The sequence below is a fragment of the Sturnus vulgaris genome, chromosome Z (genome assembly GCF_052056855.1).
Source record: "Sturnus vulgaris isolate bStuVul1 chromosome Z, bStuVul1.hap1, whole genome shotgun sequence".
In the NCBI taxonomy this organism is placed as follows: Eukaryota; Metazoa; Chordata; class Aves; order Passeriformes; family Sturnidae; genus Sturnus; species Sturnus vulgaris.
Window position 1 is genome coordinate 5,716,938 of NC_142283.1, and position 22,542 is coordinate 5,739,479.

Below are 22,542 nucleotides of genomic sequence, written 5' to 3' on the forward strand. Positions count from 1 at the left end.
CATGTATCTTTTGAAACCAGTTTCCATGCTAAAAGCCTTGTCTTCTTCCTTGCTACAGACAGGCTCGGAATTCATCAATTGCTGCTTCTTCTACTAACTCAGTTTGGCTTAAAGGCCAGCTGTCAAGCCTCTGCAGAGATATTTTAATGTGACATAGGGAAAACTACTGCAAAATGCCAACAACTCAATGAGCATTGCATCTGAGGCAGATGTTGATCCAGCAGGCTCATGGCACACTGATGGTGTGTAAAGGATGCCTGTGATTCACCAGCAGAACACCATTTAACCACTTGCCAAAAAACTCTACAGATCTTGTACAGACCACAATTCTCTTGTTGATGAGCATCTCTTGAAAGACATCTCAAATTTGTTTTTCACAGGACACAGTAAACCAGCACTCTACTGTACTGGGATTTTTACAAGATTGCTCTTGCACAGACCCACATAAACTAAGGTGCTGGTTTGTATTATTTTTTTCTTTTATTTTTAAGGTAGGAAATGAAACAGTTATGTAAATAATTCCCTGGTAGGACCTTGGCAGCTTCCTTTAGGCCAGACAAAACGCAATCAGTGGCTGATTTTTAATGTTGACACACTGTCACACCAATGGAAATGTCAGCTGCTCGTCTGTGAGCACCATGTAAGGACGAAGAAAGGCCGGGAAGCTCTCTTTCCCTTGGGGCCTGAGCACAGGTCCCAGGCCGGCCGGGCGGGCTCTGCCCCTCTGCGGGCCTGGGTCGGGCCAGGCCGGGCGGGCTCTGCCGCGGGGCCGGGCCCCTTCTCGGGAAGCTCGCCGGGCCCCGTCCCGCCAGAGCCGGCTCCCCCTCCCCTCAGCACGGCCACACCGGGCCCGTGGCTCGGCTGGAATGCTGCTGCTGCTGCTGCTGCTGCTGCTGCTGCTGCTGCTGAGTTTCAGCAGAAGCCGCCGGGCAGGGGCAGGGGCAGCCATCGACCCGCGGATGCTGCCGCAGTGTGCTGGCCTGGCTGCTGAGATCCTCGCCTGCCCCCAGCGCGGCCCACCAAGAATCCTCCATCGTAAACAGCTCCGGCCGGGACTGGCAGGGATCACAGGGCCCTCTGCAGGCCTCGGGAAAAATATGAACTCTTTCAGTGCACAGATGAGACTTGCAGAGCTTCAATTCTGTCTTGAGTGACAGAAAAGTGACAGAGTGACGACACACAGAAAAAACATGAGGACACCAAGGTGAGTGAAGTAGAATTTCCAAGGTGGGAGGGATTGAAGAGATGCCTCACTCTTGGACTGAAATTCTCTTGTAAGTAATAGAGAAGATATGATTGAGATATCAGACACTTTTTCCTCTGTAACTCATGGAATGCATTTGTGGAGAATGAAGCGTTCTAAGCACAGTCATGAGCAGAAGCACCCGTGCTGAAGTAAGCAGATGTTGAAGTAGCTGTGGTCCCAGGAGAACTTAAAACAGAGAGAAGAGTGTTGAAGACCCTTTGCCCTCAGGGAAGAAGAAGATCTCTCTTCCGAGAGAACACTTACTGTAACAGTTTCATCCTTACAAATAATACCCCCTGAGTCTGACATGGTATTGGGCGTTGAATTGTTCCCTTCTCTTTCTGTGGCATTTTCTCCCATTGTTATGCTAAGTAATTGTGGCTACACCTTAAAATGACAGATAAAGTTCTCTCGTAGGGGGGTGGCTGGAGGGGGAGGGGGGGGAACCGGAAAAGAAAAGGTGGGATGGGGGGTCTGGAGCGGGGCTCTCTCTTCTGTTCTGTTGTCAGTTTTTATAGCTGTTGTTGGTTTTTTTTCTGCCTTGTTGGATATCAGTAAAGAACTGTTACCCTTATCCCCACAACTCCTGCCTGAAGGCTTCTGATTTGGACCTAAAATAATTAACAGGGAGGGGGTTGCATTCCACATCTCAGGAAAGCGGCTCTTGCCTTTCCTTAGCAGATACCTGTCTTTCAAACCAAGACAAATGGCCCATAAATTCAGCTGTGGGAAGGCTGTGAAAAGATGGGAGGGACTTCATGATTGCAGATTTCCTGGACGGCTGCTATGTGTGGAAGTTGCATCCACGAGAGAACTGTTGTCTTGTGGAGAAGTGTCCATAGACTGACAAGAGAGACTCATCTCCCGAAGTGACATGAAGAAAGACTATTCTAGAGGTGACAAACTGACCAAATTGTTTCTGTACTTTGTCAGTGGGAAAGAAAAGATATGTTCAAAAGGTTTTATTCTGTTTCTTCTTATTATTACCTTTAGTTTCTCTTAATGAAGTTTTCCTTTCTACCCTTTAAAATTTGAGCTTGCTTAGCCTTCCCTCCTAACCCTATCTCACAGCAGGAAATGAGTAAATAATTCTAGTGGGTGCACTGGTGATTTGGGCAGCACTTGACCCAACACATCAATTGGTGCATTGGCCGGGAAATTTCAAATTGTCCAACTAAAACCACTACATGAAATTGGTTTTTCTTCCAGATTTGGACTGGAACAAGAGCAACTCAATTCTGATGATGCTCACTCAGATGTGTTACAGCCTAAAATATAAAGACAAGATCACTGCAGACAAATTTTACTCAAATGATGAAATTCAAATAAAACAATAAACAAAGCAAGCCCAAATTGGAAAGAGGAATAATTAGAAGCAAGCAATCCATGGAGATCCTTGATGCACCAACTTCATGTCAGCTGGTGACATGGGCTATGTCACCCCCTCTGTTGTGGATAAGCTTTCCCCCGGGTGAAGGACCCCAGAGCAGGGCTGGTCTGCACATCAGAGAATGGGCGGTCACTGAGCCTCTCACCAGAGGCTTTCCAACACACACCCAAAGCTTCTCTCTGCCCACCCGTTGGTGAGAGGCTCTGTGCCAGCCTGGCAGCTGACAGCCTTGTGGCTCTTGTCTCCTCCCCAACGGTGCTAAGCTTGGCTTTGTGAATGTCCCCAGTTCCTGTGTTTTATCTTATCTTCATCAGGGAACAGTTCAGGGCCCCACTCCAAAGGCCTATTCAGGATATGGTGGTATTCTGTTCAGCTGTTGTATTTCAGTTCTAAACATCCTTCAAGAAAATGCTGAAGTCAAAAATTGTAATATTTCAGTCTCTGACACATGGTTTGAAAGAAATCTTCCAGATGATTTGAGGTTTGAGAAAATGTATTTATTTACAATCCTACTCTATAATCCTCTATAATCCTTGTCTACAATCCTACTCTGCAATCCTAGTCTTCAATCCTACTCTTCAATTCTACTCTTCAATCCTACTCTGCAATCCTACTCTTCAATCCTAGTCTTCAATCCTACTCTGCAATCCTACTCTTCAATTCTACTCTTCAATTCTACTCTTCAATTCTACTCTTCAATCCTACTCTTCAATCCTACTCTTCAATTCTACTCTTCAATCCTACTCTTCAATCCTACTCTTCAATTCTACTCTTCAATTCTACTCTTCAATACTACTCTTCAATCCTACTCTGCAATCCTACTCTGCAATCCTACTCTACAATTTTAAACTGGTGGTGGAGCACATGGTCCAGATGTAATTATGGCAGTTGTTTCTCCATCATCCTCTTCTTCATGGAAACGATCAGTGGCACCAGGCAGGAAGTAGGCTCGACTGATGCTACAAATGGATGCTGCCCACCGGAAAATAAAAACAACAAAATAAAAACATCAGCAACAAAAAACAATGAATCAAGATTTCCAAGCTCAGTGCCTCACAGGCTCAATCAGGATTGCTCTGGTTCACAGAAAGATGCAGAAAGAGAACCAACAGGGCCATCTGCACCTCAACCTTCATGTGCAGGACCTTGCCATCACAGACAAACCTGGCCCAGAATCCCACTCATCTCTTTATTCTGGTGTCTTCATCTTGCTGGGGACTTTGTCCTGCCAGGGCTCTGGAAATGGTGCTTTCTATCCTTGGAGTTTCTTCCTATCAGGAAACTCCAAAGGCTCACATAGGTGCCTCTCTTTGAAAGACAGGCATCACGCTAATTTCCACAGGGGGACACAGCAGTGTCTACCTTTCCATGCCCTGCCCCTCCTGTGCTGGATGGCACCTTCCTTCCTTCCTTGCCAGCAGGGACAGCCGAGTGGCACTGGGTCCTGCAGTTCCCTCTCTGCCACACAAGCTGGCAGTAACCCTGGGGCAGGTCCTGTCTGCTTGACCATGCCAGGCAGCAGATGGGGCTGGGACAAGTCCCTCTCAGCTGTCCCTGTTTGTGTGGCAGAAACCTCTGAGAGTGGGGTGGGGGCACAAACCAGGGCTCCTCAGAGGCTCGCAGTGAGCCTGCCACAGCCCCTCCTTCCCACAGCCAAATCTCTGAGTGCTCAGCCAGGACTGGCTTCCTTGGGTTCTTCTATCAACATTTCACACCTCTGGATCCAGAATTGCTCTACTACAATTCTTTTGCCATTAGATAAAACTGTCCACACCACCAAATTACAAAACAGGGCGACAGAAACCGTCAGAGAACAGAGCACCTCTCCTCTGAGGACAAACTGAGAGACCTGGAGTTATTCAGCCTGGGGAAGAATAGGCCCCAGGGAGACTTTATTGACACTTGCCAGAACTTCAGTGGGGGCTTCTGAGGGAGTGTGGGACACCTTTTTTAATATGCCCAGTTACAGTAGGATGTGGGCTAATATTTTTAACCAAAAAGGGGATTGAGTCAGAGTAGGTCTAAGGAAGAACTTGTTTACTGGGAGCATAGTGCAACATGGGCAAAAATTGCCTTGAGAGCTGGTAGTTGCCCATGCCTGGAACCATCCCAGATCAGGTGGGACAGGGCTCTGAGCAACCTGATCTCCTTCAAGATGTCCCTGCTCATTGCAGGCCACTTGGACCAGATGACCTTTGCACCTCCCTACCAGCCCAGCCCAGTCTAGGATTCCTCACCATTTTCATTTGAAAAGCACAAGATTGGAGGTGAGGAGGAGGGGCCTGATCTGATGCCTTGGCCTCCAGTGGAGGAGGAGCCCATCCCACGGACACTCTTTCACCTGCAGCCCCTTTGCATTTTACCTGCAGGAGCTCCTTGGCAGACCAGCGCCGAGCCTCGTCTGTCTGCAGGCAGCAGCTCAGGAAGTCCCGCAGCAAAGGCGAGAAGAGGTTGGGCTGCTGCAGCTTTGGTCTCCCTCCTGTGGCTATCAGGAGTTGAGGCTGGAGAAAAAGGAAACACGAGGCTCAGCCTGCTCCTTTCACATCTGTCACTGCTCTCCCAGATGCCATTGTTTAACCTGCACTCTGCACTGGCAGTTTCTGCCCTGGCAGAGAGGCTGAGATGACTTTGCTGTACCAACAAAACACTGAAAGCCCAAAGCAGCCACAGCTTTTCCAACATGCAGGGGATCTCACCGTGGCAGCTGATCTCATTGACTGACCTAGTTGTGAAAACTACATCAGCAAAAGCACATTTGGTTCCCTGAGGATTCACATGAGCTTAACAGGCATTTTGGTAGAGGGACTTGACTATATGAACTAACTCTACAATTTCCAAAGGTAATTACAGGAAGGGCATCTCTGCAGTGCTTGTTGGTCCCTTAAGCAGAGCTGCCATAAAACAAAACTCATCAAGCTTGTTGTCCACTTCTTGGTTAAAAAAAGGAGAAAGCTAGCAGAATTGTTTGTTTTGCTTTGGTGGTTTTTGTTTTTCCTTTTTCCTTTTCCTTTTCCGTTTTCCTTTTCTCTTTTTCTTTTTCTTTTTCTTTTTCTTTTTCTTTTTCTTTTTCTTTTTCTTTTTCTTTTTCTTTTTCTTTTTCTTTTTCTTTTTCTTTTTCTTTTTCTTTTTCTTTTTCTTTTTTTTTTCCTTTATTCTTTTTCCTCTATTTTTCTATAAAATTTAATCTAGGAAGATTCAACCTCCAATTTAAGGATATTTAAAACATATCTAAACATTTCACTGAAAAATTCACTTCCTTCAGTAACACAGTTCCAACAGTGTTCAAAAAGCAAATGAGAAATGTCAGGCATGGCTGGAGGCCCAAATGGCACGTTGCTGAAATGGTTACCTGCCACTTCCCTTCTGAGGTCACCAAAAGTACAGCAGATACTGATGAGCTGCAGGGATATTTTTAGAAAGGACCTTGGTTGAAGTGGTGCCAGCAGATGGCAATGGGATTTTGTCCAGTGGCACACAGAACATGGGACAGGTGAGAAAGACAGTGGGATCAGTAAGTATTTGCACCTCACCCAGACAGGAGTTTGGTTCCAGTGAGGCACTTCTCCTTCCACCATTTCAATGCCCACGATTCCAAGAGACCAAATATCCACTTTGGGGCCATATGGCTGCCCCATCACAACTTCAGGTGCCATCCACCCAGAAGCGCCAGCCACTGAGTTCTGTCTACTCTGCTCAGGGGTGAACTGAGCAAAGAGGCCAAAATCAGCTGTGGACAAAACAACACACCATGAAAGCCAGCTCTAATTAGGAAACCAAGCCAAAGAATTCCCCACTCTCACTCTAAGAATGAGCTGTTGATGAATCTCCTGGAGAACTGGCCATGCTCAGTTTCCTGGGGGCTTTAGACAAGGTAGTAGGGAATTGGCCACTTCCAAGAAAACCCAGGATTTTAAACGCTGCTCAGAGCAGTGGCCTTTATTCCCCTGAAGGTTTACATTGTATCTCCCTCCCTCTGGAAGGGACACACACAGACCAATACCACTCTTGACTGCTTGTGCTTCCCTATCATACCTCTGTGCATGTTGTAGCTGTGCCTTCAGCTCAAAGCAGGGGCCCCTGCACTCCCACCAGCAGCATTTTTGGGGAGCTGGCAGTCACTCAAAGCAGCCCCACACCCCACATCCCTAGAACTCTGCCCCTTACCAAGAATATACTGACCCAGCTTAACAGAGCCATCGGTTCTCAGAAGGATGTTGCTGCTCTTCACATTTTGATGGATCACGTCATTTACATGAAGAAAATCCAGTCCTTGCAGGCACTGGGAAGAAAAACAGAAACGGGAGGGCAAACACTAGTCATGTGAGGTCATCATACAAGAAAGGAAACAGCTCTAAATTATTCCCTTTCCAGGGAATGGGGAGTAATGGCAGAACACAGTGCCAGTGAGAGGAAGAGCTTGCTGCTCCAACACCAGCAGAGCAGAACCTTTCTAAGGAAAGGCATGTCAGCTTTTGGAAGAGCAACAGAAACTGCTGTTGTAGACTGTGCCCTGCAAACCAGCCAGAATGACTGCTGCTGCAGTGGATGTGCTCAGAATTCAAGAGCATTTTGGGTGCACTACTATCCTCTTCAGCTGAGGACTGTGAGAAATGAGTCTCTCTTTTTTCTTTGCTGTTTGTTTCAAATCCTGCCACCACCACCTTTGTTTTTACAGATTAAGAATGCAGTGCAGACAGGCTCGAGGTAAACATTTAGAGAGGCAGGGTGGAGAACAGCAAATACAAATACAAGAGACATAGAGAGAATACAAAAGCAGGAGATCAGAGTACAGGAATAGAGGACAGTGATTTCTGGGGCACTGGCACACAGTTCACTTGAGATGCTTTTACTTCCCCATAGCATACCAGCAACACAGAAACAAAGCTTGGCACATGAAATCTCTGCAGTTCTGAGCCCCAGTTTCCCAAACTATCCTGACCAAGCCCTCGGAAGCACAGGTGGGATCTCTGACCTCCCGACTGACAGCTGCCATTTCATCCTCAGACAGGTACATCTTGCTGATGGCATCTCTCAGAGTGCCTCCATCCATGTACTCCATCACCAGCCAGAATTGCTTATCCACAAGGTAGCTGAAAGAAGGAAACAAGGCTGTGGATATGAACGTGCATGGCTGTGTTGCTGTTTGGAAAAGACAAGCGTCCTTGTTGTTCCCGGGTCTCTTTGTGATGAGGACACAATGAAAGGAATAGACATTCCCTCTAGGCTGTGCAGTGTTTCCAACCTGTGCAGACTCAAGGAGAATGACACATCTGCGATAAATAGATGTGTTAGATGGCCATCAAGCAAAAAATCTGCTTTAGTAACAGATAAAAACCCTGTCACACTGTGTGTTTCTGGAAAAAAAGCACCGTGTCCGTGGCATGCACAGCAATGGAAAAGAGTGGACACAATCCAAGTGAAATCCTTGTTAGTTTACCTGCATGCAAGAAGGTACTTGAAGTAAATCAAGCCCCACAACAACATGAAGGCAGTGAATTTATTGTCTATTGACTTAGTAAGATATGGTTGATCCAGGTTTTGAACAATTTTCACACTACATGTGCCACGGAAGACTCATTCAGACAAGATGCACTCTCTTCCCATCCATTGAGGATGAGCAGAACAATAATAATGTACTAATAATTAACAGCTCTATTTTCTGCCAGGGACAAATGTGGGTTTTTATCCTGCGTGTTTGCAGTATGTAAACAAACAGTCATGGGACAAAAGCACAACAACTCACCTGTCTAAATAGTTGACCAGGTTGGGATTCCTATTCTTCTTCATGACCATGAGTTCATTGATGGTTATTTCTTTACTTGTCATTCCTTGAAGATTTATTTTCTTTATGGCCACCTAAAATGACATTGAAAATCAGTAACTTCAGAAGCTGGTGGCACAAAACCACAGAGCACACATCGAGTGAGTGATTTTGCAATGACACAGCTGAGCTGAGCCAAAGTGCCTTGTGATTAGACATTGGAGTAATTAGGAACTGACATTTCAACAGCCCATTTCTCTGCTCCCTTGGGGGCCAGTTACAGGACACATGGCCATTGATGTTTTGCCTTGTCCATTTGGTAACAAAGATGTCTGACCACACAGTAACAAAGCTCTGCCCACACTCTCTGCTGCTCTGTCTGGGATTCAGAAGTAATCTGTGCCTTGGTACTCTCTGGATACATCCTGGGCTCTAAGCTGGGCTTGAGGTTTTCAGGGACACCTCACACATGTCTCCCTACACGCAGTTCCCAAGTGCAGCACTGCAGGGGGCTAAGGAGCTACCAGGAACATTCAGATGCATTTGCTGGCAGCCAGAAATGAGAATACAGCTCTGAAGCTGTAGCCCCAAAGAGCAGGGAGATGCTCTAAGGCACCACCTTTGTTTTAGCAATTGAGAGCGAGTGAGCGCGTCCCTCTCTGAAAGGAACCGCTGCCCTCCTCGCCTTCCTTCTGGCAGCTGAGAAGGACAAAGACTGTCCCAAAGGCAATTTCCAGGCTGGCACCAGTCTGTGCTTCTTGTGCCTTTGCTGCACAGCTCTACCCAAAGCTCCAGCCACAGCTCACACCAGAGGGGAAAGCCCTCAAGGGCTGCAGAGTCTGCAGGGGCTGTTGACATTCACCTCTCTTCCTCTGGTCTTGTCGAATGCCCTGCAAACCTCTCCAAAAGTCCTAGAAACAAAACAAAGCAAAGAAAGGAGAAGCCATTTAGAATTTGGAGTGAAAGCCAAGCAGGCGATCAGTCCTGTCAGTGCCTAAAACCTGCAGGATGTGGGATGGGAATACCAGAAGACAACCGATACGTTTTCCTCTCAGGTGTGGAGGCACTGAGCCAGCTCCTGGAGTGTTGGGATTTACTGCCTCAGCTCAAAAAGAGAGCTTATTATCTAATCTCGAGCTTCAATTTCTAAACTGTGCTGTTCTTATCCTGACCATGGAGTATTTCATTCAGCAAACTCTTGGAAAGAACTGTTCCTGGGAACAGTTATCTCACAGCTTTCATAGGAGGTAGGTTGCTATTTCAGGCAAGCAAGATCCTTCTCCTTTCATTAGTGTGGCTCTAGGATTTGGAGGTATTCAAAAATGCTAAGGAAATTAGCACAGAGCTGTCCCACACTTGAGAGACAAGGAGATCTTCCAGGTCCTGTTCCTTGTTGCTGGCAAGACCTTGCCAGCATGGAGATGTCTTTGGCATTGCCTTCTGACCACGTTCACAAAGTCTGACCAGTAATGAGAGATGGGACAATCTAACCTCAGTGTCTGAATATGTTTGCAGCTTGCTTGACTTCACACTTGATAGACATTCTACCAGCAAATCACCTGGCCCATGTTTATGTAAAAGTAACTGTGGTTGGACTCACCCGCTGCCAATATTTTCCAGTTCAGTGTATTTTGTCACAGGATTTTCCATGGTCACTATTTTCCCTGAGGGAAACAAAATGCAATATACTCACTTGAAAGCAGAGATCCCAACTTCCAGAAGATCAAAAAGGCAGCCCCCTGTGTGGGTCTCTGAACCCTTTGTGCTTGGCTGGGTAACAAAAACAACAACCAGACAGACAGCTCTGCAGCACAGATGGCCAGCACAGAGAGCGATTTTTTCACAGCAGTTCCTATAAGGATTCCTAAATGTCCCTGTGACACCAGGCTCAGGAGGAATATTTGGTACAGCTATGCTGACACATGCACACAACACACTGTCCCTCAAATACACAGGACGTACTCAGTAGCTGCAGGTACTTCTCCTCAGTCTCCTGTCGCTGAGCAGCAGCTGTGTCAGTGCTGGAGATGAACAGTCTGCCCAGGCTCCACTTCTCAGGCTGGGGAACAAAGGCTCCTTTAGACAACGCTGCTGCTGCAGCAGGTTCAGTAACAGAGCCTGTGTAGATCTGAGACAAGTAATGAGTTTATCTCAGAACGGTGGCTGGCAGAGATTACTTCGAGATCCCTTTTCAAATGCAAGCCCTCAGGAAGATGTTTTCAGCCACATGCATGGCTCTTAAAATGGATTATTTGCATGTCCACTTCTCCAACTGGATGGGTCAAAACCAAAGGCTGGTTTTACTCAAGTTCATGGCCAGATTCATGTTCCATTTTCATGTTTTCTGAAGGATAACTGCCACAATGATCATTCCACTTCCTCCCTATGGATTCCTTTCCCCTCTAATGGCTGCAGACACACTTCTTCAAATGTTCTACCTCCTTCCACTGAGATCTCTTTTCCTCCACCATCTTTGGGACGTGCCCAACCTGCAGCATCTCCGGCTGGGACAGCTCCTGTGCCTCACACCGACCACGGGGCTTTTTGTTTCCAGTCCTTTGCTGGAAGTCTTTGCAGGCTGGCAGGTGAGATGTCAACACTTCCACCTCAAGTTAAACAGAACAAAGCAGTCAGAGACTACAGCTTGTCCCTGTCAGCCAAGAGTCATCAACTGTGAGGAAAGGGAGAGAACAGGGCTACAGACAGCTTGTTTCAATCCTCCATCTGGGTCACCATGTCCCACTGTAAAAATACCTCAAGAACAAGGAACACAGTAACCCTACAGAAGGATTGCACCCAGAGGCATCACCCCACCCCCTGCTACTCTACAGTGGAAAGGCAAGAAGGGCAGAAACCACCAGTTTGGTGACTGCACTGGCTATTGCTGTTTCACTCACTTGATTTTGTACAGCCTCAAGCATGGGATTATGTTTCTCTCTGATCATTTTTGTTTCTTCCTCCAGCCTCTTCACTCTTGCCTTCATCCTAGCCTCAGTTTCCTGCAGCTCTGTGTGCAGCTGATCCTTGAGGTTCCGTAAAAAGCAAGAGAAATATTTCTTGAATGGAGGGTCTGCCACTCTTGCACTCACCGGGTTTTGTTGATTGTCTCTCTGCTGATGGAGATTCATCTCCTCCTGGATGCTTCTCTTGTCCTCCTTGTTCCTCCTCTTTACTGCCATGGTGGCAATCTGAGGTTTGGGCAGCTCTCCTTGTGGCTCTATCTTGATGTTCTGTACACACAAATGCAGAGCAAATCACAGGGAGCTGTCACCAGGCTCAGCTTTTTCCTCTTTCAGCCTCAAAATCAAATTCATTCCGCCACTTCTTTCTGTTTTCATACCACCTCTGCTTCCATTGTAACCCTCCCATCCCTGATCTCTGCAGATTACAAGGCTCTGTGCTTCCAGTGCCTGTGGCACTCCTGGCCTCCTCAGTCCCAAGAGCTCTGTTTTATGTCCCTGTTCCTGCCCTTCACTCTGTCACCTGCTTGAGCCAGGCTTACCTGGACATTCTCCTCTAGCTCTTCCACCTGCTGCCTGAGCTGCTCTTCCTGCTCTCGGGCTGGGCACAGCTCTCCCTGAGTCTGCCCTGGCACCTCTGATAAAGCAATCTGCTCATGCTCTTGCTCCAGAAGGGCCTGCACAGAAAGCAAGAGGAGATGGGTTTCAACTTCCCATACAACATTTGTGGGCCAAGTCTCTGAGACTGATGGGCTCACACGTTCCCAAAGCACTGTGCTGCTGCTCCCCTGGCTCATTCTCTGCCCATGGGGAGGCACAGATTCCAAAGTGACACTGGCAGTACAGTCAGGGTCCATCTGGGACTGAAGCTCCAACAGCCTCTCAGGCAGCTGACAGGGAAGGTGTGGCATTTCTCAAGGCTCTGCTGAGGGCCTCCCTCCACTTCTGCTCTGTCCCCTTTGTCTTTCCATGGTGACAGACACCCAGCCCTGTCCCACAGCTCCATCCTGGCTCTGCAGGTGGCTTCCAGTGTGGGCTCACTCCTTGTGACAGACACTTCTGGAGTTCATGTTCTCTTCAGGCCTGCACCACCATTCCTGCCTTTCTGACATCTACTCTCTTGTTAGAAATCCTGCTCAATCAGGAGAGAAGGATGCATGCACAGATCCTCTGATGGAGGTCAGAGAGCTTCCACAGCCACCTCAGTATATGGAGGAGGATCAAGGTGTTTATTCTTCCTCTCTTGTCAACTGAGAATTCAGACCAGCAGTAACAGAGACCTTCTTAAGGCCCCATCAACAAATGAACTTAGACACCCTTAGGGATGTCATTGAAGAAAATCATGTGTCATGTACTGCATGTATGACAAGAGTCACCAAACATCACCTGAAGCATGGAATTGTTCCATGTCACCAGGACAGGGAGAATTTAAAGAATAAACTGGGGGCTTCAGGGTAGAAGAGGCTGGAGGAGGAAAACAACTCTGAGGGGAAAAAACCAACCATTTCTGGAGGGGAAACATCTCTGCCTGCTCGGGATCAGTTAACATGTCTCTGCTCTTCTCCCCCTGAAGGGATGCCTGTAGGGGAGATTTGCAACTCCAACTGCCTCTGACCAGAGCCAGGAAGAATCAATTATGGAAATATTACATAGGTAGATTGATAGCTAGACAGATAGATAGATCTCATTTATGTAATTTCTCTTACTATAATTTCTGTTATGACACACATCAACACCAATGCAACCAATGCCCCCATCAGCAGCAATCCTGAACTTGCTCGCCTGTTGCATCAATAAACCAAACTCCTGGGGAATCTGGAGCATGTAGGTCATTATGGAATGAGATCAAACCCAAAGAACTGCACTGGGAACTGCACTCTTTCTGCATCTGTGTTAGGGCAAGTTCTTCTCTTTGTAACAAGCACACTGATGGTGCCAAAGTGGCTGTAATCAGAAATTAAGCCCAGCCCCTCCCAGCTCATTTGATCTCTGAGAAGCAACCAGAATTCAAGGTTTTGATTTCCTGCTAAATTCCCAAATCTAGTCCTGATTGTATTATTGGACAATTGCTGATCCCCAAGGCTGCCAAAAGATAAGAGTGGTGGTAACATGAAAGTGATGTGCAAGATCAAACTGGCTGGCCTGGCATCAGAAAATCTCCTTGTGCTCCAACGTCCCTGCCCCAAACTACATCTTCTTGTGCAGGAAATCTTGAGCAAAAGCACCTTTGCTTGCTAGAGGAAGAAAATAAACAGGTCTTCACCTTCTAGCAGACCAACAACAAACCCAATGATCAAATTGTCACCTACTCCAGCATCTAAAGCATCTGGATGCACTGTGGGGATCCTTGGCACAGAAACGGCCCTTGTGGGGAGCACTGTCACCTAGGCATTCATGGAAGTGTGCCTAGAAGGTCCCTCATGAGTCTCCCTTTCCCCAGGCTGTAGCTCCCTCAGCACCTCCTCACTGGCCTTGTGCTCCCACCCCTCCCCAGCTCCCATGCCCTTCTGCGCACACGCTCCAGCCCCTCAAGCTCTTTCTGCTTCACAGCTGCCCACATGTGGACACAGCACTCCAGCTGCCGCTGCAGCCCTGCCCAGCACAGGCCACAGCTCACTGCCCTGCTCCTGCTGCCCCTCTAGTGCTGACACAGGCCAGCACGGCCTTGGCCTTCTTGGCCACCTGGGCACACGCTGCCGCATCTTCAGCTGCTCTTGACAGGCACTCGTGCCTCCTTTTGTCCACCTTCCATATTTGACTTCAGATGCAGCATCCGGAATTCCAAGATACCTCTCCTCTTCTTAGCAACACAGGACACTAGTCCAAGTCTTTCAACTCTTCCCCCTCTGCAGGCACCAATGGCATTTTCATATGCAGTTATCAAGAACAGAATAGACCACACAATAGAAAGTATCAACAGACGCATGTAGCCTCTGGTTTTTGCCCCAGCAATGGGTCCACAACTATGCAGTTTTTGTCTTTTGCCACACGGGACATGTGCAGGCCCATAAGGATCCATGGACACACAATCATCTCTTTGCAGCTTCTCTAAAATAAGCCAGCTCACACTGCACTCTGCTACTGACCACTCTGCCTGAAGAGGCAAAAGAGCAACCTGGCAATAAAGGCACCAAATCTCTGACTGCCACCTGCCACTCCACAATGTGTCTCTGAAATACTGCCACATAAGCAGAGCCAAGAAGCTCGTGGCGACAAAGCACCCCAAAGAGCCTGTGAGGTCAGATCAAGCATTTCTGTGCCTCTTGCTCCTCGGCCACCCTGTGGAGTGGCACAGGTCTCTCCAGACCGCCGTGTCCCCTACGTATCCAAGGTGGCTGAGCTCAGTGCCTTGGACATGCTCCCTCCTCTGGGGCTGGGGAGCCTTCATGCTTCACGCCGGCCCCTAGCAGAATCCCAGCAAGCTGGGGCCTAAAGACGACACAGCAAAGCCCATTCTCCAGCTCTCACTGCTTTGCAGGGCAATTCCTAACTCCCCACAGGACTGCAGCACTCAGCAACCTGAGCCACCAAAGGCAGGTCCTGGCTGGACAGAAGCTTGCAGCTCTGTCTTGCACTAAAGACAGCAGCAGCCACAACTGGCACTCACCGGCTCGCAATATTCAGCTTCTGCTGTGACCACACTTGTAGGTTTGTGGTCGTTTTGCTCGTCTTTGGCCTCATCTCCAGGAGCAGAGGGAGCCAGAGGAGAGTCTGCTCTTGGCTCAGGGTTCTGTGGAGAGAGAGAAGCATGAGGGACAGGCCATTACCTATCATTTATATCCTTAATTCTGTGCAGCTCTACAACCTGATCTACAAAGGCAAAATCATCAACTGTCATCGCAGTGCAATTCTAAGTTCACTCTGACTAAATTCAGATGGGCTGGTTCAACAGAACTGCATATGGCTCTGAATTCAATATTCCACCCTGGTTACTATCAGCAAGCAACAGCCTCTCTGAAAACTGAGCTTTCAGTTCTTTAAAGCTGTGACATGGAAAATTAGGAAATAGCCAGTAATGCCTTTGCTATTGCTGCTTCAGACATGGAAATGGATTTTTTTACAGCCCACCCAGCTGGCCCTCCACCCTCTACTGCCACAGGCCAAGCTCACTGCTTTCTCCTCGTTTCTTACACAACAGCAACATCAAATGTTCCTTTCTCACTCACCTCCCATTGGGCACCTCTGAATACACGTCTCAGGTGACCTGTAGTGGGCAGGGAAAATGAAACAGATTCCTTGAGACAACTGCCTGGGCTGATCAATCCCACAAAACAAGGCAACCCTAATACAGAGCATTTTCTGTTTCACTACAGGGGACCAGGAGACACAGCTCTTGTGCACTGCCAGCAAGAGAACAGGACAATATTCTTGGCTGTGACCGCTTTGGCCTGTTTTGCCAGCAAATTCATACAAATTGGATCACTATAATGAAAACAGTTCTTTAACACTCAATGCTCCTTTTCTGTCCGACACATAAAGCAGCCTTTTTTATCCTCTCCTTCAGACAATGTTTTTTTAAATTGGTTCCATGCACTAATTCTCATTAACTTGCTGGAAAGACTTGCCCAGACAAGCTTCCCCAAGATCCCTCTGAACTGTGGAAGTTCCAGTGGCAGTGAAACAGCACAGCAGCAGCTCCCGGGTTCGGGAGCAGACATTCATTGCTTTGCAGTTTGCACTTCATTGTAAAGGGAATCACTATTTTAACACTTCAGAAAGGGTCAAGTTAGGCAGGCAAATCCTTTCACGACAAAATTTAGAATAAAGAAGCTTTCTCTGAATTCTTGGAAGAGCTGCAGAAATTTTAGAAGGCTTTCTGAGAAGGCCTCCCAGTTTGCATTTTCAAAGTTGTCCCGCTTGATCCAGCAAAGTGAGGAAATGTCAGACTCTGCTGCCACAGACTCTCCCGTGGAGGGAATTCAACCCCTGTAGGTTCCCGTACAAATGCTGCCCACAGACCCCTGGCTACAAAAACCCTGTTTTTAGCGGAATGTGTTGACAGGAGCTTTCCCAAAGCAGTGGCATCCCAATGCTCTTTCTGTTTCAAAATCAACTCAATTACTAAGAAAGAGCAGGAAGATATACAAAAACCAGGTTAGGTTACACTCAAGGGAAATCTCTACTTACGTGCCAGGTGTGTCAGGTAATAGCCGGAATAACCAATGCCATAAACAGTGCAAACTGCAGCAGCGAGTTGCTCCATGACTGTAGCACTGCTGTGCAAGTTTGCAGACTGTGCTGCAATGCAAGAAAAAACAAGGCTCCTGTCACTGTGCAGCTGCCCACTGACAGACGCCTCAAGCAGGAGGATGCTCCTGCACTGAGCAAGCCCAAGAGCTGCTCTGACACTGAGGCCTTCCGTGCCCCAAGGCAACCTTCTGATGTCACCACTACAACGTGGCAACCATGCCCTGACATCACAAAGCAAACGTTCTGCATTGGGCTCTGAATTTATGCAAAGCAGCCCAACCTTCCTTACATCAAACATAAAATAGCCTGGGAAGTTCTCCTCTGTCACAAAGTAGCACAAACTCCCCTGGTGGGCCAAACCCTGTTGTTCAAGGGATCCAAGAGTAATTCCAAGAGTGTCCCAAGCACCTACAGCCTGTACCCCAACTCAGCACTCAGATGGGACCAAAGAAAAGGAAACCAGACCAATAAAATTTCCATAAGCATTGGACAGAACTAGGAGAGAAGGCACTGTTGGCATAAGAGCTGAAATAAATCCTAGCAAAGTTCTCCACAGATTTGCACATATATTGGACATGCATTCCAGCTACCTTCTTAACAGGACCACTCTCTTATTCTCAAGGCAAAGACAGCCACTTGCATACAATAATCACTGAAATGGCTAATACAGGATTAAGCACTGAGAACACACTGAGAGAACACAAATTGCCTGCCAAAACCCTCCTGCTCCTTTCCAAATCAGTTGACTATTCAAGCCCAACCCTCAGGCACATCCCCATATTCCCTCTCTCCCAGCAGCTCAGAGCTGCATTGCACAGTCTTTGCTGTGCTGCAGAGAGCACAAAGCAGGCTGGCCTGGTGCCCCTGAATATTTCTGCAAAGCACTCTGCATTTCACACCTTTGCTGTGGCTCCGTGCACAAGTCCAGGATTGCTTCCTCGCAGGGCTGTGTGAGGCACTGTCTCCTGCAGCTGTGACCTGACAAGCTGTCCCTGCCTCCCGCTGGCCTCGGTTCCCCTGGCACAAGTGCCGTGCCTGAAGGACGCTGCCCTGTGCTGGAGCCTGCGGAGCAGCCCGGCTCCCTGCCCCTGTGCCCAGAGTGCTGCACACACTGCTGACCTTGCCCAGGAGTTACAGGGCAGCCGGCCCAAGAGGGGCAATGCTCAGCCAGGGCACCAGCCCTGGGCTGCTCTTTGCCTTTCTCTCCTGCTGGCCACACTCCAGGGGGCCAATGCCACCAGTCTGTGCTGTGCCCAGCACGGCTGCGCTTCCCCTGGGGCCCAGCCAGCTGCCAGCTTGGCTCTGAGAGCAGAGGATTCGCCCGGTGCCAGGAGGAGGCACCCAGGGCCGGGCTGCTGCCTCTTGCAGCTCCAAGGGCCTCCTTCCAGCCTGCCTCTGCCCAGGCTCAGGCTGCTCCGGGCTCTGCCAGGGCTCTGCTGGGGCTCCACCCTGGGCAAGGCTGGGCTCACTCTCCCCTCACAGTCACTGACAGCTCTGCACCACATCCTGGAGACCTTTCAGAGCAGCCTCACTGATCTTTCTGCTTTCTCAGTTGAGCCAAGCTCTCCTCCAGCCAAAGAGATTGCACTTAGGGATGCAAATCCAAGTGGCAGGAACGCAAATGCTCTTGAGTCACAGCTGAAGGCCTGCATCCATATTGGATGTCTTGGCTGCCCCACTCATCCTTTGCTTCTGCCTCCAAATTCCATTGCCCTTCTTCCCTCAAATAGAAGTCACACAGCTGGGCAAAAACGGGCCAGTGGGCCAAATTCCAAAGGCAGGGTGGTCTGGAGAGGATGAATGAAGAAGAGCTTTCCCCACTTACAAAGCATCCCAAAGAAGCCAGAAATGTCACTTTGCACCATGAAGAAACAACTGACAATTCAGAAAGAAATGTTGAACTTTCTCACAGGCTCAGAAGGAGGGGAATCTTCCAAATGAATTGAGGTTTCAGAGATTTTATTTCTTTTCAATCCTAGTCTATATTCCTACTCTACTATCCTTTTCAGTAATTCTACTCTAAGCTGGTTGTGGACTAAATGATCTTGACGTGATTATCACAGTCTTCTCTCCTCCTTTCTCCTCTTCACTGAAATGATGAGTGGCACCAGGATGGAAGTAGGCCTAGATCATGTTACAGGTAGTTGATCACAAAACGCTCCAAGATTTCTTCAACATTTTTGGCATGGAGACAATTGAGGAAGTTCCAAGATACTCTCCAAGGAAAAACGGAGCATTCACAGCCCCTTTGATTGTTCCTAAATATTGTCCTCCCTCAGTCAATTTCATATCCTTCCCCAGAAGATGGTTATGGCAGTGCTGGCCACACCTCTACCCTGTCAGCTGAATAAATAAACGGAAGGAAGCTGAGGAAAAGGATTAGACATCAAACTTCTGGGACCCCATAGGTCTGTGTAGGGATCACCATCTATGTCACTGTGCAAAGACTGATTGGAACAGATTACCTCTGAGAAAACTACAAAACTGCCAGACTTTCTATATGGACACATTCTCCCAATTTTTCTGTAAAACCCATTAAAGTATCTTGTCTCCAATACTTGTAAATGTGTTTTATGAAACACTTGCAAATACTTAGATATTCCTTGGCTCTCTGACAAGGTGAAACCAAGATCTACAAGCAGTCCTAGGAAATGCTTCAGCTGACATCTTGGAGCAGCCCATATGCATTCCTCTGTAACCCTCCAAAACAAGGGCATTTGGGAGCAGGTTGTCCAAACTTCTACGCTGTTGACAGCATAAGGCAAAGAGTTTAAATTAACAAGAAAGTTCAGTAAACACCTCTATACTTATCATAAAATATTTCAATTTGCCACACTATTTTTTTAAAATGTGCACAACTTCCTCGTAGAGATATTGGGCTTGCACCCTCTTCTGATAAAGTCTATTTCAGTGGAGAAACCTAAGTCTTGAAGAAAAGAATTGATCAAAAGAAAGCCCCTCCAAATACGAGATAAGCCCCGATGAGAGAAAGAGTTATCAGTAGGGAAATTTCTTTATTGTTCAAGTTCAATACTAACTTCTTTAAATTTCCAAAATTTGCTAATCTTCTTTGATCTAATCCTACATTTTTAACAAATAATCTGCTCAATTCTAATATAACCTACTGTTTAATACTAACATACATAATCCTAGAAACCTAATCTCAAATTTGAGATAAAAATCCAAAGTTCAGAGATTTAATCAGGCTGAAGCCTAAGTCTGGTGATAGGACTCTACTTTCTGCTTGTCAAATTCAGATGTCTGGTTCTAAATATGGGACAGCTTTTTGTGGAGGTATTGGCACCTGCTCTTCATTTCAGAGTAACTGGGGCTACCCTGTGAAGGAGAAAGCAAAAGAAAATTACGGCATGCAAACATCTCTGCAGAATTTTGAATCTGGTGTCCTTCACTTTAAAAAAGCCTTGAGCCAAACTCAGCAGTAACCATGGCCCTGCAGGTCTGGTGTCACACATACTTGTAACTGCTGATAATCTGCTAGGATTCGATGAAGCAGCATCTTCAAGAAAAAGGTAGATGAAGAATGTTTTACTGCCACCATAAAATGCAAACCTAGGCAAAACACTAAAAATTACCTCAGTTTGACTCTAGAGATTTTCTTCTCTGTGAGCCACCACTCTTCTGGGAGGTTTGCAAAAACAAATCCCCAACTCCCAGCATCACCCAAGATCTGCAATTAAGCCTCTCATAGGGAATAGAAGGAGCACATGCTCTAAGAACCTGCTTGGGACAAATCTCACCTTACTCTTTGTTTATAGACACCTCAAACAGGGTGACATTTGTAATACAGCCATACAAACAAACTCTATAAAGTCTGAAACTACAACTGCAAAAAGCTAAACCACATCAGCTCCTAAGGAGGGCAAAACTCATCAATGCTCAAAGCTACCAATGGGAGAAAAAAATTCTCAATTCCCTTCTCCCTCAAATAGATACAAGTGAGGTTTACAAAGCTCTTGATACAAATCCAAGATGAAGTGTCAATGAGAATAATAGACACCACTTCCCAACATTGACACACCAATGCTTCTGCTCCTCCAGGATGGAACATCTGATTCTTTTGGAGGACAAAAACTCCATCCACATGGGAATAAATCCTTCAAAGCATCCTGAGATTAATTGCTGCAAGTAGGAAATCTTTAACCAGCTGAAATTCAGTACCAAGACAGACAACAACTTGTGCCAGGGATGCATCCCAGGCCAGATGTACCTGACTGGTGTGCTGGTGTGCTCTGAAAAGAAAACTACAGATGTCTTCCAACATTCTGGGTGGTGCCAGAGAAGAAATAGCCTGGACTAGTGGCTTGTGCCCAGTGGCATTTCCTAGCAAGAGCCCCAGCACAGGCCTCACTCAGCTGCTGCCCTGCAGGGCCAGACTTGCCCTCAGCCTTGCCACGGAGCATCCCTGGCTGTATCCAATGTGAGCCAGGGCCCTGCCGCGCCTGCTCCAAAGGCCACAGCTGCCCCAGAGCCCAAGGGCTGCAGGAGGCCTGACTGCCCTTGCCAACATCACTGCTCTGACAGGAGCTGGCACCAATTCCCAGCCTTTGATACCACACACACACACACACACACACACACACACACACACTTCTCTGTCCCCTCCTGCCCTGCAAAGACGAGGGGGGGATGCAGCAGCAGTGCTGCAGCTGCCCCTGTGCAACTGCACTGCAGGAAGGGAGGGCCCGTCTGGGCCCAACCCACCTCGGGGCTCATCTCAGCTCTTCCCCTCACCCCGCCCATCTCCTCCTATTTCTTTCTATCTCCCAAGTTCACATTTACTGCTAAATAACGTCTGTACTATTGACTCTGGTATATGGGCTTGCTTGCACCTTAATTCAGGCACAGGCTTCTCTTAATAATCAAATCATTCCACCATTGTTATCCACACAGGACCTAAGAAACACAGCACGATAATACCTTCATCAGCATCCAACTACTGCTTCAGCCTCTCCAGTCCTTTTTACTTCCTCTTGGACTTTTGGGTCTACTTCTGCACCATGGCAGGTGCTGGGATTCTAGAACTCCATCATTTCTCTTTTTGTGGCACCTCACAGGTGCAGGGCGAAATGGAGCTGACACTTGGAGACAGGGATGGAAGTGGAATGGCATCTGGAAGGCAGAAACAAGGAAGCAGCTGCTGGATGGACTTGACAGGGCTGCTGGTCAATCCTCTGCTTCTTGCTGTCCTGGTTTAAGGCAAATTTGGGGTCTCTGAATGGGGTCCCTCTGGGAAACAGACTCCAGCAGCCTCTCTCCCAAGTGGTTCGGGAAAAGATTTCCTTGGAGAGAAGCAGAAAAAAGCTTTCTATGTAATAGGCAAAGCACTCCCCTGTTGCATCTCCCTAGATGTATTGGAAATGGTCGATTCCGTGACCCCTGCAATGTCCTGTGGTCTGGTCCCTCTCCCCTCCTGGCCATACCTGGCTGGCCGAGATCCAATTTCTTCACACCCCCCTTTCAGACCCTAGAAAAGACCTGTGCCCCCTGACCTCACTCTCTTTCCCTCTTTCTCTCCCTCTTTCACCCTCTCTTTCCCTCTCTTTTTCTCTCTTTCCTTTTTTCTCTCATGTCGCTCCTGGGGAACCACAAGAAATAAACCCCTGCAACCTCCCCGGGGGAAAGAGCCTCTTTTGTTATCTTTTATTCACGTTCATGTGGCGGATCTGGAAGTCTTCGCCCTAACATCTGAGCTAGTCCGGAGGAAAGGGTGAAGACTCAAAGGGTCAAAGCCACACTCCCCAGCACACAAAATGAACAATAATGAACCACAGAACCTCTTGCTGCTCTGACGAGATGACAAATTCAGAAGAGTCCCTTCCGTGGGTTGCAGCTCGGCTCACTCAGGCTGTTCTCAGTCCCTCCATCCCTGGGAAATGCCACGGCCCAGGCCAGGCCTGGTGTGACACAGGTGCCAGCTCCCACTGCTCCTCTGGGTTTTCATTCCAGAGCAGGTTCCAAGAATTCCAAGAAAAAG

The 22,542-nt window shown here is 47.7% G+C and overlaps 1 protein-coding gene across 1 annotated transcript; it reads right to left on the minus strand.

Moving 5' to 3' along the window:
• Positions 1–3,515: 3,515 nt before the first annotated feature.
• On the minus strand, positions 3,516–16,560 carry LOC148219628 (serine/threonine-protein kinase PAK 3-like). The gene is made up of 14 exons (XM_088156433.1): positions 16,485–16,560; positions 14,965–15,053; positions 11,900–12,034; positions 11,295–11,627; positions 10,836–11,003; positions 10,360–10,525; positions 9,998–10,061; positions 9,260–9,308; positions 8,380–8,492; positions 7,609–7,726; positions 6,816–6,915; positions 6,167–6,363; positions 5,000–5,137; positions 3,516–3,608 (listed from the first exon to the last, which is right to left on the minus strand). Exons 1-14 carry the CDS (start codon positions 16,558–16,560, stop codon positions 3,516–3,518), a joined length of 1,839 nt encoding a protein of 612 aa, XP_088012559.1.
• Positions 16,561–22,542: the final 5,982 nt, after the last annotated feature.